This window comes from Elgaria multicarinata, chromosome 8 (assembly GCF_023053635.1).
Source record: "Elgaria multicarinata webbii isolate HBS135686 ecotype San Diego chromosome 8, rElgMul1.1.pri, whole genome shotgun sequence".
In the NCBI taxonomy this organism is placed as follows: Eukaryota; Metazoa; Chordata; class Lepidosauria; order Squamata; family Anguidae; genus Elgaria; species Elgaria multicarinata.
In genome coordinates, this window is record NC_086178.1 from 87,728,807 (window position 1) to 87,743,827 (window position 15,021).

Genomic DNA, 15,021 nt, shown 5'->3' on the forward strand with positions numbered 1-15,021 from the left:
GGGGATGTATTAAGGATCTATTTCTGAAAAGAAAAATAACATTGGAGAATAGCTGTAAAACTGTTTACACAACCCAAATCTCAAATCTCAAGTAAAGTAAGTCTCACAATACGAAACACTAGTGTAAATCCACATTTTCCCTAAATAATATTCAATACAAGCTGATAAAAGGTGCTATATACCAATTTTCCCTCCTATGAAGGCCTCCGAGAGTGTCAGAAACAATAGCAAGAAAAGAACTTCCTCCTACTACAGATTTTACTTGACTCATTGAAAATGAGTATTACTGACTTTCACAGCGAAAAATGTCCCTTCCCATTTCCCATTCTAACACAACATGTTTACCATTTCCCACTGTATGGAACATGATAAGAATGCATTATAAAGTATTCCAATATTCGAGATAGCCAAGTTTGAAGTTTCTGGAGATTTTTCTGTAAGTGACTTGGAATAATAATTCCTAAACTGTCAGAAAAATGCTAGAAATTAGGCTAGAGAGCAGTGTCTGACTTTCACAAAGCAAGATTTTAAGTCATGGTTAGGATTAAAGAGTGCGTGGATTTCTGTCTAATGTTCAGAATATAGGAATTAATGTTGAAAACTAGAGCCCTTTGTGAATGCCCTACCCCCGCCCTAGTCCAGAATCCATGGCTACAATCCAAAGATGTGGCCATGGACATTCTGGATACCCACCTAGTGCCCTCCATATATGTTGGACTACAGCTCTCATAATCTTCACCCAGCATGGCTAATGACCATGGGAGTTGTAGTTCAACACAGCTGGGCCTCATCTTCATGAGCACAGGAGGAGTGTGCATTGTTGTTATTCTCCACAGTATGCTGAAATCGGCTCTCCTCTGTCAATATTACACGGTAAAGCCAGCTGTCCCTAAAACCTGCCTTTTCAGTGCTGGGAAAAACATACTTCTGGTTGGGGGTGGGCAGAGAAGAACCAATGTCATTTGGAGAGAGACTTGTTACCCACCCCTCTCCAGGTTCCCCTTTCCACTACAGTTTAATGAATGGGTATAGGGAGTAACTAACCCACAATACTGGCTCCCCATAAGAGCACTCCACTGGCACAAATAAACCCCACTCCAAAAAGTATCGCACCAGCCTTAACACTACATCAAAGAACCCAATTAATGCCACTCCCAACTCTGGAGCCGCACAGTTCTGGAGCTAACACTACATCCCAGAAGCAAATTAACACAGTTTCGGAGTTCATTAATGCAGGAAGCACATACTGTAGATGTCTCTCAATGGGAATGCTAAAGAAGTGAATGGGGGAAGTGCCAGCCCACATCACAACTGAGTCACAGGCACACCCAGGATTTAATGTGGGGTCATGGAGTCACATGGCAGATCAAGCGCCTGAGAATAGCTTTAACTAAAAAGAACGGAGTAAAAGGACTCTCTGATACTGTTGCTTTTCCAGGCAGAAGCGGCTAGTTAGGAGGGCCATGACGTCATGTGCTGCACAGAATCTTACAATGCAGCCAAGCCATAGGAAAAACCTGTGAAGACCGCCCCTGGATGGCACTAAGATGGGCAAGACTGTTGTATACACATAAAGGGTGGGAAACTCTTATATTTCAGGAAGAGCAGCTGCTGTGGCAATTTCTCTTCCTTCTTTGCAACATCTAGTTTAATAGAAAATGTGATAGGACATCACCATTGCTATGCCTTGCTCCCAACTCAATTGGGTATTGGTGGCAGGGGCAAAGCGACACCATGCAATGATGTTACATCACACGCTGCGATAAACAGGGCATTCTAAGGAAAACAGGGGAAAGAGACCCTGAAGTGGGAAGCTGTAGAAAGGAACCTCAGGAGGAGAGAGCATTTGTGTATGTTTTGCTCTCCACAAGACTTTAAGCCTGGTGTAAGTGACTATAACTAAGGATGAAGTGGGGAGAGTCAGTCTAAGTTCAATCCATCTCACTTTCTGTTCATTACACTTGCCTTCAAAGCAAGTGCCTTCCGACCCATCTCCACGTTAACCTGAACAGTTTTTAAAGGTAATTTTTTTTAAAAAAAAATCCAGATTAAACTACTTACAATTTGATAGGGGGTCCAAACAAAATTTCTCATTTTCTAAATCAGGAAATAGCTGTTCAAAATAATTAGAAAGTGTGACTGCTGCTGCATATGTTGAACCTGAGGTCGCAAGTGCCCTGGGAGCAGCAGATTCCTTATCTTTAGCGAACCTGTACAGAAAAAATAATGGCTGCTCCATGAACCGATGGTAGCAGCCATTTCCCCCCTTGCGAGGAACCGGGACAAACCGTGACGCCCGCACGTACGTTCCACAGTCTTGGGATCAGCTCAGGACCATGGAAAAACCATGCCTAAAGTGGAGGGCGAGATCCTGGGGCAAGGGAGGGATCATCCCTCCCTGTTCCCAGGATCCCCTGTGTGTCATCTGGATGCACAGGGACGATCCCGGGGATCGCCCCGGGATTTTGCCCTGTCTAGCTAAGGCCTCAGTTTCAAAGCGAGGGATGGCTCCAACATGCTGCCAGGTTCCTTGCACTGCGGCAACTGATGTAATGGGGATTCATCAGTGGGTAACAGGAACTGGGGCAAGAGAGAGATTGGTGATGAAGTTGTAGTTGTTCTTGGTGATGGTACATTAAGCAATATCTGTACCATAAGAATTTTCTTGCTGCAAGAGACTAAACATATGTCTATTTGAATGGATAGCTAAATGATGTAGGTAGCCAAATCTTGACGTTTGTCCACAACATCTGCTAATTTTGGTACTGCAAGACTTTCTCAAGTTGCTGGAGATGCTCCATGTTAGGGGACGCAGGGAGGAGAAGAGTTAAGCCATATCTAGAAGAATGTCAATGAAACATCCATTCTAATGGCAAGCATATCAGTCAATCAACTATCCGGCTTCCTAACAGGTGTCTTGCTTGCCGGAAGATAAATGCTCTAGTGCTTTGCAACAATCAGGATCCTAAATACATATTTCATTTTACTTGAACATTTCTATTTTAAGATGTCCTGTTATAAGTTTCTTAGAAGAACATGCTGAAAAAAGGAAATGTAATATGTAACTGTTTGATTACCTTGATAACGCTTTCTCCAGGCCTCATGTCTGTGTAAATCTTGACATTATATGATATGTTGGAGAAGGTTGGGGAGTTATCATTTGCGTCAATCACAAAAATGTTGACTGTGACTGGTGGGCTTTCTTGTACACCATCAGAAGCTGTCATCTTCAAAATAAGCAGACAACAAGAGGAAATCTTTTGGAAAAATACAGTTAAGTGAACATACCAAATAAAACTAATTTTTACTTGTGCTTCTTATATGTTGCTATTTTCACAAAATCTATCTATCTGGCTATCATTTTTATTATATGTGACAACTTTAGTAAATCATTCACTTAACAACCTTAGTATACTAGTTAGACAACAATCCGTTTAAAGCTCTCCCTCAAAATATTTCATAAATGAATAGTATCCGAGAAAATAATGGAGAACATGTTTTACTGGCAAGCTAATTTCTGGTTTTGGTTTTTCTTTGGACCTCTTCATACAGTTGCATAAGCAAATGAATTGGATCTCCACTGAATGTTAGCCATGATTCTACTTAAGTCCCATAGATTTCTAACTAATTTAGTCAGGATCTAATCTTATGTTTTTAGGTGTGTGAATGCAACAGGTGATTGCTATCATGTATCATATTTTTAGATTTGTAATCTGTCCATGGAACTTCCGATATACTGTGGTATTTTATATAAACAAATAAATTAAAAAATAAGTATCCTACAATTACTTTCCTCAGGGGGGCAAGAGTAGCTGCAGGTCCCTGGCTGCACATATTCAGCTGCAAACCCAATTTGCCCTCCATAATGTGTGAAATGGCCCACATTGGTGTGATGCTCCAAATTATCACTTGCAGGCCGATATTCCTAACATAATAGTAGGAGTACTCATTTGCTTATGCCAAATGATTTAAATATCAGCAAAACTCAGTCAGGGGCACCTACAGTATGAAGACTGCTGTCTCACAGAAGATGTAAAGTCTGACAACCCCTTGAAAACAAGATGACCTGGTTTCCTGTGCAGACACAAGACATCATATATACTTTTGCATCTATTCTTGTAGGGAGAGTAATGAAGATGGCCAGCAGTCATATGAGGGAAAGTTAAAGGGCTAATCTGAAGAAGAGAGGACAAAGGCAGAACATGATAACACCCTGAAGGGCTATCATGAAAGTTACCTGAAGGGCTGTCAATTAGAGGACAACGACTTGATATTCCCCAGGGCCAGGATTAGATTTTATGCGTTTAAATTACAGGATGATGGCTTTTGATTGAACATTAGGACAAACAATTGAATTGTAAGAGCACTTTGACACTAGAACTGATTTCCTAGGAGGCTGGGGTCGTCACTGGGAAATCAGTGAACTCTGGATTTCTTACATCTAGCAGGGGGTCAGACTAGCTAGCCTACAAGACAAGTTCCCTCCCATCTCCTTGACTCTATAAAACAGTTTCTTATAATCTCTGCTGATTCAAAATCTCAACTGCAAATATAATACTTGTCCATCAACAATGAAGGTCCTGCAACAGCTGAATCAAATGGCCATGGTTCTATCTTCCCAAAACAAGACACTCTGTTGCTTACCGAAAAGGTGTACAACTGTTGGAGCTCCCTGTCGACGGGTTGAAGTAAGGTGAGGTAGCGGGTTATGCCAGTCTGAGTCACAGTGAAAAATGTATTGTAGTCATTTAGAAAAAGATGGAGCAGGGGGTCCTTTGTCTTCAAAGAGAAATAAAGAGACGGGGTATTACTTTCTCAAAGGTATAGCAACAAGATACACAATGGGTCTTTTAATGACAGTGTGAAATATCTGGACTGACAATGGAATTAGGGAGAAAATGCAATAAACCTAAATTGCTGGAATTACAACCTCTGCTTGAATTGGAGGGAGGTGCGGGGGAGGCAGGCCCGCTCCCCACCTCACAATTTTCCTTTAAAACAGAAAGACTGGAGAAAAGCCTTTGTTCTTCCCCTCCCCCTCCCGATAATTCAAGCTCTGACCATAACTGTCATTTGGCAATTAGGTATTTTAGCAATTATTTCAGTAACAAACTTAAAACAGCAGTGGAAGGGCGAAGGCTCCAGCCACCTGCCAGATGAACAAAACCCCAGAAAGGATTATACCGTTCACTGATAACATATTTGCTACATACAAAGGACAGTTCTTACAATGTGTTGTGTGGGTTTTTTTTTTTTTTAAAAAAAAAACCAATGGAAAGATGATAATTTATGATTCAAAACCTCGGCTTTCATTGAAGGTCTTGAGAAAGCTGCCAGTATGCTGAATGCAATCAGGAGGCACAATAGCTTTGACAAGTTGGCAGTTGGTTTGGGGCTGATGACTGTGCTCTAGCAAACAAAGAACGGAGGCATCTCCTGTTGTGCCAGAAAGCAAGCCATCCCCCAAGATGCAAAGGGAACTAATTTATTTATTTTTTGGTTTTCGGTACCAGAAGAAAAAGGCCCCACATTGCCAGGAAACAAAGAATTACATTGATTAAAAAAATTGACTGGTAGTGTTACTGACAAACGATTTATATGATGGAACTTTAATTTGTACAGATTTCTAATATATGAGCGATAGCTACAGAATTGTTTAAAAATACTGAGAAGAGCCTCAAGCTGCACAGGATACCCTAACAATACACACTTGAATACCACAATCAAAATTTCATATGAAAATTTCCAATATATCCAGGCCTGAAATTGTTGAGAGGGCATGGGTTTTCCATTAAGAAACTCCAAACCTTCCAAACCTTCTCCCTCGATTTGTTTGTTCCGGTTTCGGGATGAGTGGATACTTTATATCCCTGAATAAATAAAGCAACACCTTGCACTCCATCAGCAGCAGAAGACCGTGTTCCGTAGGTGAAATGTGATGAAGTAGCATTCCTTCAGTGCTATCATGAACCATGCCATGAAAGTCATCTGGTGCCTGGGCAGCCAGCCAGCTGGCCACAGCCATAAAAGGACTGATTTCACACAACCCATTCTCAGACAGAAAAGCCACAGTATCAGGACTTCCCCTTTCCAATTGCGTCAATATTTTTTTCTGCAGGTAATATCGCATTTTTTTGCGATAGGTATTATAATATTTTAAAAACTTAATGTAATACCCTTTATTGTTTTCACTAATTAGAAATGTGCAATCTTAGAGATGTTTCAGAGAGCAGTGCCTGCAGTCACTCATGCTCCGACAGGCATTACAGCACTACTGAAACAGCCTGAAACAGAAACGGCAAACCAGGAAAAGGCCTATTTTTCACACATGATGCACCAGGGCGTTTTCATTGGCTCTCTTTGACAGTCAGCTGTACGTCAACAGAGCCAAGGAAAGCACTGCAACTTGCACATAAAAAGTGGAAGAGGTGTGCAATATGTGAAAACAGCCTATGAGAGAGAGAGAGAGAGAGAGAGAGAGAGAGAGAGAGAGAGAGAGAGAGATGGTGGTTTTGAATGTGATGCAGAAAGAAAGTGTAAGTGATTCATGCTTCTTTGTCACAGACATGTCCATCTTGATGCTTCAGATGAGACATGGAAATAGGCACAGAGAACAATGAAAAGAAACAGTTCACTCATGCTTCCACTCTGTGTCACTCACTGAGAGGAAAAGAAAGACAAACAGCACAATCCTATGCATGACTACTCAGAGATATGTCTTACTATGTTCAGTGGGGCTTACTTGCTAGTAAGTATGTTAAGACTGCAACCTAAATTTAGCTGTTTTTGTACTCATTACATAGGGAAATAAAAGATTTTAGCATTTAATTACTGAAGGTAGAGAACACTCTTTGATTCTAAAAACAAAAGCACATAAAATTTAAAAAAACCATTTAATGAATAGTTTCCAACAGGTAGTTTTTAAAATACACAAGAGTAAATTTGTGGTTTGTTGTGATGCCATAATATAAGTTGGTAGGCAATTTTGTACTTAATTCAAAATTAGATTTTTTAAAAATGGATTCACATATTCACACACACACGCACGCACACACTTCAAGATTTATTCACATAGGAAGAAAATAGGAGAAAAGGAAAACTTAAGGAATAGAAGCTAATAAACCAAGATGAACACCTAAAAATACCTACAGGAATGGCACCTGGTAGAATCTAAAAACCAAAAGCAAACAAATAGAAAACAAAATAAGTATAAGCAGTAAATGTGTATTTATTGATAAAGCAACTGAAATAAAACTTATAAAAGCAAGGGAGAAACAGATTATAAAAAACATGAACTATCAGGATGCTTTTCTTGTAAATATTACAGACTTAGACTGAAATTAACAATCATACTAACCTCTACATTTCTGTTAGCATTTTCCCATTATAATCACAGTTTCTATTTCTCTATTGAAGGAAGGGAAGCTACAAGCTCATGTGAGTTCTCTCTGCTGGTGCTGTACTGCTCACACCATTAAATCACTTGCATGAGTTTTGATTTGAATGGAATCACTTGCCAAAGTAATGTTTCTGCATAGATTCTCAAAAGGACTAACAAGAAGATAGGAAGGAAGTAGACAAGGAGTTCCCGGCTTTTTTTGAATCAGTGGTTCATTTGGAATTTTGAGAAAGTGTCATGGGTGCTCTCACAAAATGGCTCCTATGAGGGGGCTGGCCCATTCTTAAAATGACTGCTATAGTAGGCATGGTCAAGTCACAAAGTGACCAGAAGCCAAGTTTGTGAGGCTAAAAGAAAAGTTATCTGCTCATAAACCTAAGTACTAGGCAAAAGTGGGATCTGTGCTTCAACAATTCTTTTGAACCCAAATGCTGCTGGAAGGAAGCATGCCAACCTCCCAGTTTAAAGGGGAGAAAAACAATTAAAATTATTAAGAAATAAAATAAAAATCAGGAGAGGCAGGGAGCTTGGTGGCACCAAGGGAGGTGTCCACGTTGGAGACCCCAGAAATAGAAGGAAGGAATGGGAAGATGGTAGACCCAAAGTGGTGGTTGAGGGAATCAGAATAGTTAGCAGTAATGTATTCTGATTTCCCATCATCTCCCCCTTATGGAAAAAATAAAATAAAACCAATATTGGGGCTGCAGGAACTGGATATCGTTTTGTTAATTTCTGTACTAATATTTTCACAATACAAATAGGATGTTCTTCACTTTAAACACCAGTGATTATGAATATTTTCAGATGAGTATTTCACGAAATCTAGCAAGACCCAATATTTAGACCTGGGGTCTTGAAATATTTGGGACAAGAGCCAGGATTAGGGCTTACAAAGGCTCAAAATGTGCTTGCTCTACGGTCATCTTCTTTTTCAAACAACAGCCCATTTCAAGCTTCTTTTGAAACATATTTAATCTCGAATTTAAACCCTAAACAAAATTCTAAGCAAGAAAATTCTAAGCATTCCTCCCACTTTGCATTTCAGCTGAGATGTCAATGAGGATATGGGAAGGAGGCTAGGGATGCCAGAGAATTCCTTATAAGTCCAATATACCTTCCTTCCGAGGTCACTTTTGCGATCTCAAAGAGGCTGCCGGCACCATTCTCTCCATGCCAGCAATGACGTGGAGGGGAGTTTGGCCTCCTGGGTCTGAGGTCAGAGCGCTGTCTGCAACCTCGGATCCAAGAATCCAAACTATCGTATGGCCCGGCAAATGCTCTCTAGGGGCCATGAGATTGCTCACTTAAATGCACAGGGACCTCGTCCTCCATTGCATCTAGTCATTCTAGTCTATGCTATGATGAGGCTGGGGGAGTGTTAAACTACAAAATTGTCTGAGTTCATCCACAGCATCACTTTTTCACATTGTTAACACTTTTAAAAGTTTATATAATCAGGAACACTGACACGATCCAAGCCTAGCTTCTGCACAACGTAACCAATTTTATTTCCCTCTAAACAGCACAAATATATCTTTGGACTATAATGGATGTGTTCTTGGATATCCAATGGTTAATCAGCTTTATCATTAAACTTTGTTCCTCATTCCTGCCTGAATTCGTCTAGTGACCTGAACTAATCAAAACCAGCCTGTTCTCAGAGCCTCTACACTTAAATTATTTCTATTCTAGCCTGGACTCAAATCACTTCAGTTGCAAAAGCCACTTGAGAAAATATTTCACTGTTCCTGGAATAAATCCTAGATGCAATAGATTAGCTGGAAACACAGTCTTTGTACTGTGAAGCTGTATTGGGAGCACAAGCTATTGAGGACTGTTTCTGAACATTCGTAAATCTAGTCTTCCTCCATTCTTTTTTATGTCACATGCAGCAATAACACCAAATCATGATGCAATCAGTTCTATCAATTTATGAAGCAATATGGTATTTGTAATCAAATATGGCATTTCACAGAGTACGCACGAGTATTGTTTTAATAATGCAAAGCGACACAAACCTCTTCGATGTCGTTATCCAAAGCTATGATGTGCAGTGGAGAAGTCAAGTTCTGGTTATCTGAGATAGTTGTACCCACAGGGGAAGACTCTAAAATAAAACCCTCATACATTGATTCTGTGAAGTAAGGTTTCTGGTTGTTCTCATCCAGAACTTCAATGTGCAGATTGGCAAATGCTGGAAGAGGGTGGCCATTGTCTTGTTCTGCCTTCAAAAAAGAAAAGAGGGTGTGAGTTTGCACAGGCATACGACACACTGTTTTCCAGAGATCCTTGCAATTTAGAAGCCTCCCTGTACATGCATTCCATCTGCAACAATTAGCTTATCTCATATTTAGATAGATGATTGATAGACAGACAGACAGACAGGCATTTGCTGAAGTAAAAGCTAAAAACTTCGATGTCCCATTGATTACAACTGCAAGGAAGTTAGGCGCTTGCTTAACTTTTCTATTTATATCAATGGAGTGTAAAACACTTAACTTTGGCTGGACCATGCCAATCATTTTTGGCAAAAATAAAAAAACCCCAGTAAGTCTCCAGTGCTCTCATCAGTAAGAATAGAATCTTTAGACTCAATGAAGCTTAGTTCTGCATTAACATGCATAGCATCCAGTTATGGAGGGAAATGATCCTAGAAATACTCTGTTGAGCAATTCTCACAGCTTGGATTTATTTAAGGCATGGGTAACCATTTAAACCATTTATCATACCAAGAGTAACTTTAAGAGCTGAGGACTTTCGACTGACTGAGATACTGCCCTTTGCATAAAAGTGAGTAAAAGAGTCTCCTTAGAGGAGATCAGTGAAATGCCTGGAACATATAAAGAGCTCTGAACATTTGGTCCTCAGACAACTTTTTTCCAGCAGAGAGATAAAATTTGTCTCTGTTGTAGAAAAAAAAAGTCACTTATTTACCAATAAAATATATGAAATTCTGTTGTAGGTTGAAATCGTAATCCTCTGCAGGAAATGGTGGACCTCCTTCTCCTGGTCCTCTCTGGAAATAATTCAGGAAACATGGAGTATTTTGCTGAATGCCCTACAGCCACATGGCAAATGATTTAACATCCAAATTGGGTGCAGACTGAATGGTGACATTGCTACAGTGTTTTATACAAGTCCTCACAGGTTCCTCCCTAACTGCCCAAGCTGAGATAGCTCTGTTCGCACCTTCCTCAAAGCCCTGGATGATACCGCACAGCAACATTCAGAGACGCCAGGGACCATAGGAACTACATTGCCCAGAATTCCCAGCAGTTCTGACACTTCTGCAACATGCTCATGGCACAGAAGGGCCTAAAGGAAATCTGAGTGCCACACCTGGTATGAGTCTTTGCCACTGCTGCGTCACCTTGGTGGGTTGGGAAATGGAGTGAGGACTTATATCAAAGCACTGCAGAAATGCCAGGACAAAACTAATCCAATTAATATTGAACCCAGAAGCCTAAGTCTAGTCTTAATTGGATCTTAGGGGTTGGGGGAGAAGCCAGGCATCCTAGTCTGGATTCCACCACATCATTATAAGTCTCAGCATCACCCATCAAAATAATAAATATATCCTTGGAGAGTTAAGAAAAAAAAATATTGAGTACATCACTGCAGCATCTTCTAAATTATGTAATAAACAATCCTCATTCATTTTAAAGGATAACCATTCATTCTAAATATCAAAGCCTAGTCCAATTAAACCCCAGCTGTGTAAGAAATAGGATGAATATGCTGAGACAGTATGTCTGAACTCTTCCTGGTCCCTGCTTTCTCCACACACAGAGAGAGACATACACTGAGGGTGTGCGGTGATCAGATCAGTATGGTGTATTTTTTCTTTTCTTTTAAAAATACATTTCAATGTGAATCATATTTAGGGGTAAATGAATCTGTTGATTGCACTCAGTTCCCCAGCTGATACAGATCATTCAACCAGAAATAATCAGTGAAATGAAATTGTCACTTTCACAAAATGAGTTTGGGCAAACGTTTAACACAGTGCTATTTTTAGATTTCCCCCTCACCCAAATGCAACCTCCCTTTCCTTGTGCCATAGCAGGACCAATTCATCTGAACCCAATGCTACTGACTGACTTCTCATAGACAGAATAGCTGCATTCGCACATAATGCTAAGCCACAGTTTCTGTTAACCGTGGTTTGTTGCTTTAGCCATGAGTTGTCTTGCAGATGAACAAACAAACATCAGCTATTTCTAGTTTGTTTCTCTTTTGCCCATTTTGACAGAATAGTTTGATTTTCAAGCTGTCTTGCTGGATGCCTCTATATCAGTGCAAACAAGCCAGGGATAAGACACAGTTCTAGGTTGAGACATCACAAAATGTCATGATTTAAACAGGCCAGACTCCATGAGCCTACAACAAACCGCAGCTTCTATTTGTTGTTTATAGCTGGTTAACACCCATGGTTTGTTTGCAGGGATGGGTTCACATATAACGACAAGTCAGATTTCAGCAAACTATACCACAGCTTAGCATTATGTGTGAACCAGGCCATTGATATAATCATGTTCTTCCTCCCTCCACATGAAACATTAATAGTAGTAGGGGCTTAGAATTTGGGGTAGTTGAAGAGGTGGTTGTGGTTATATCTGTCTTTAAGCTTTCCTGTAAATATGTAAGTAAGTTCACAAAACAGGAAGCATTAATACAAATGGTTGAAGAAAGAACAAAGTGGTCTACATGTTACTTTGTTTGTCTTCAAGTCAAAAGCCAGTGATCATATAGGCCAACCTATCAGATCCTTTTTGACTTTTATGTATATACTTACTGAAGCAAAGCATATGCAGGAAAATGAGATTAATATTTGCCATTGCGTCTGAACTTCCTTCGAAATCAGAGAAATTGTAGATATATTTTCCATGCACATATGTAGCATCTTATTTAGATGTTTAAATTTGGGATGGATTATGGCCAATAAAAGTACAACATAAGCAAAGGATACAAGATAAGGTAATTCAGAATGATGTGTTCACATCAGTACTCCCCCCCCACACACACACACTCCGCCATCCAGCATTTTGAACATCAGCATGGACACAAGGAACACATAATTGTAACAAGTAATTATAAAAAAGGGAATCTGCAGCTCTAACATAATGACTGATGAAGAATGTTATACCAAAACTGGAAAGAGGTGGGTGGGGAGATGGTACATCCTTAAAGGAGAAAAAAATTGAGGAGGGTTGTTTTTTGAGGATGGGTGTCAATTTCCAGCAGGAAAACAATGGGCCTGTTCAGACAACATCCTAAGCCATGGTTAGGCAGCTAACCCTTTTGCAGCAAATGGGTAGTGAGTGTGTTTAAACCATGGTTATGTGGTGACCATGGTTAGGAATGATTCACATGACATACTAAGCCATAATGTTTAGCTCAAAATACTTAACCACCATGGCTTAGAGTATCACCTGAACAGGGTCAACATGAGAAAAAGTAACCTCCTCTCCTCTTTGTGCCATGTTCCTGATCCAGAGTGGAGCCCTCCACAGCCCCTTTTCTGTAAGGAAAGAGAGGTGGCTAGGCTAGGTACATTTTTGCATCACATGCATGAAGTCACAGCTACTTTGACCCTGATATAAGCAAGTTACACCCACTTTAAGTGCTTAAAGGTTCACATATAAAATACCTTCCTAAAATTAGCTGGGCCTATCTTAAATGTTTCTATTTGTTGTACATGATTTGTATTTATTTTTACTACCATAGATACACCAGTTCTCTTCCATTGCCATATTTTGATGTCATATTCCAAATATCCTTCTTGCTATATAATCACTCAAAACTATTACATTTGCCTCATGGGCATACTGATATTTCAAATATTGGAGAAAAGCAGAGATGTACTAATAGAACTACACCAGTCTGAATTGCCGTATCTCATACCTGTTGCAAATATTGTGCCTTCATTTACCCTAAGGACCAATAAATTCAAACTACCAAATGAGAAGCCACCTGTGAGCTTCAATGTCTTCACAATTTCTCTGTCCTCATGTATGCTTGAGAAGAGACACATACCATTAAAGAGGCAGATTATGTGCTGCTAGCCAAAGAAGATGTGGTCTGAGGGCACATAAGGCAACCACCTTGCTGAAGCTAAGCAGGGTTGGGTCTGGTCAGTGCTTGGAGGGGAGGCCACCTGGAAACCACATGTAGCCAACTCAAGTTCCACAATGGAAGAAAGGTGGGATATAAATGTAATAAATATACACATAAATAAGAGCACTTAGCCCTTTGACTGCTATTTCCAGATGATAGCTGGCAGAATGGTTCCATATTTCTGATTCATGAAGGAGCTGAGCTTGGATCTTTGCTTCGAGGATTGTGAGAGTAGGCACCATATCTGGGTTTAGTTGCGTAAAAATGCACCATTCATTTTTGATCTGTTGGCTAATTGATATTTAAAACACGTGTCTATATTATAGCCACCCAATAAATCCCCCCGTTTGATCATGTAGACCACACTAATTTTTTAAAAAACTAACTGTTTACAGTTACGGAATGCACTGAAGCTTTTTTTTTTAAAAAAACAGACATCTCAGAACTATTGGAAGGTTGACACACAAGTACTGTGTTATCAATATCTAACAAAAGATACACTTTCTTGTCCAGTATAGTGAAAGGGAAGAAGTGACTACTCTGCAAATCAGAAGCTACATGATAATAAAGAAATTGAATATAAATAGGGGCAAAAGGTACCCTTGCCAAATGCCTCTTGAGGTTAGGATGGAATACGTTTACCAGCCTTCAGACCTGACCTTGATGGAAGTTCTATTATACAGTGCTTTGATAAGAAACAAAAGTCTTCAATCAATATTCATCTGGCTGAACTTATACCAGTCTGCCGATACTAATAAGATGAAATGCTGACAGAAGGGTAAAATAAAAGCTGCATATAAAAACTTTTTTTTAATAACCAGTTGCATATTTAAGTGGGACAAAATGAAACAACCGTCTATAGTTGACCTTCCTTCTCTAAATCCAGTCAAGGGGCATAGATCCAGGATCTGCCTTCCACAGCAGAGGGGATCTTCCCCTCTGCACCACAGCCCACCACATTCAGTAGGGTTTCCATTTCCAGGGAGGGGCTGCCATAAGAACAAAGGGGTGGAAAGGCCACTTCTGCCAGCACAGTTAATACATCTTAAATGTAGATTCAGCCCAATAGGTTATCAATATTATTATGTTTGGGGTGACCATATAAAAAGGACAGGACTTCTGTATCTTTAACAGTTGCAGAGAAAAGGGAATTTCAGCAGGAGTCATTTGTATGCATGCAGCACCTGGTGAAATTCCCTCTTCATCACAACAGTTAAAGCTGCAGGAGCCCTGCCCTCTTTTGTATGGTCAAGTAGGCAGGACTCGTGCAACTTTAACTGTTGTGATGAAGAGGGAATTTTATCAAGTGCTGCATGCATACATGAAAGTGTTTTACTTGGAAGTATAAAAGTGCCCCTTAAGGAGCTGCAGCATCTACTTTGTTACTTTTTGTGAGTGAAAGTGACCTTCACACCAGAATCCTTTAGGTTATTAGACCCCTCTGACCTTCTGTAATTAGGCAAAGCAGCTTGCTGAAGTTCTTAAAGTTCAACACTGCCCTGTAG

At 40.0% G+C, this 15,021-nt stretch overlaps 1 protein-coding gene across 1 annotated transcript in view; it reads right to left on the minus strand.

Moving 5' to 3' along the window:
- The window catches only part of PCDH15 (protocadherin related 15), a 451,284-nt gene that overhangs the window by 207,883 nt on the left and 228,380 nt on the right, over positions 1 to 15,021 (minus strand). The window contains exons 12-14 of the mRNA XM_063132951.1: positions 9,418 to 9,624; positions 4,645 to 4,779; positions 3,078 to 3,227 (exon numbers count right to left, since the gene is read on the minus strand). Of these exons, the coding sequence (XP_062989021.1) occupies positions 3,078 to 3,227; positions 4,645 to 4,779; positions 9,418 to 9,624 (492 nt within the window). The remainder of the gene's footprint in view (positions 1 to 3,077; positions 3,228 to 4,644; positions 4,780 to 9,417; positions 9,625 to 15,021) is intronic.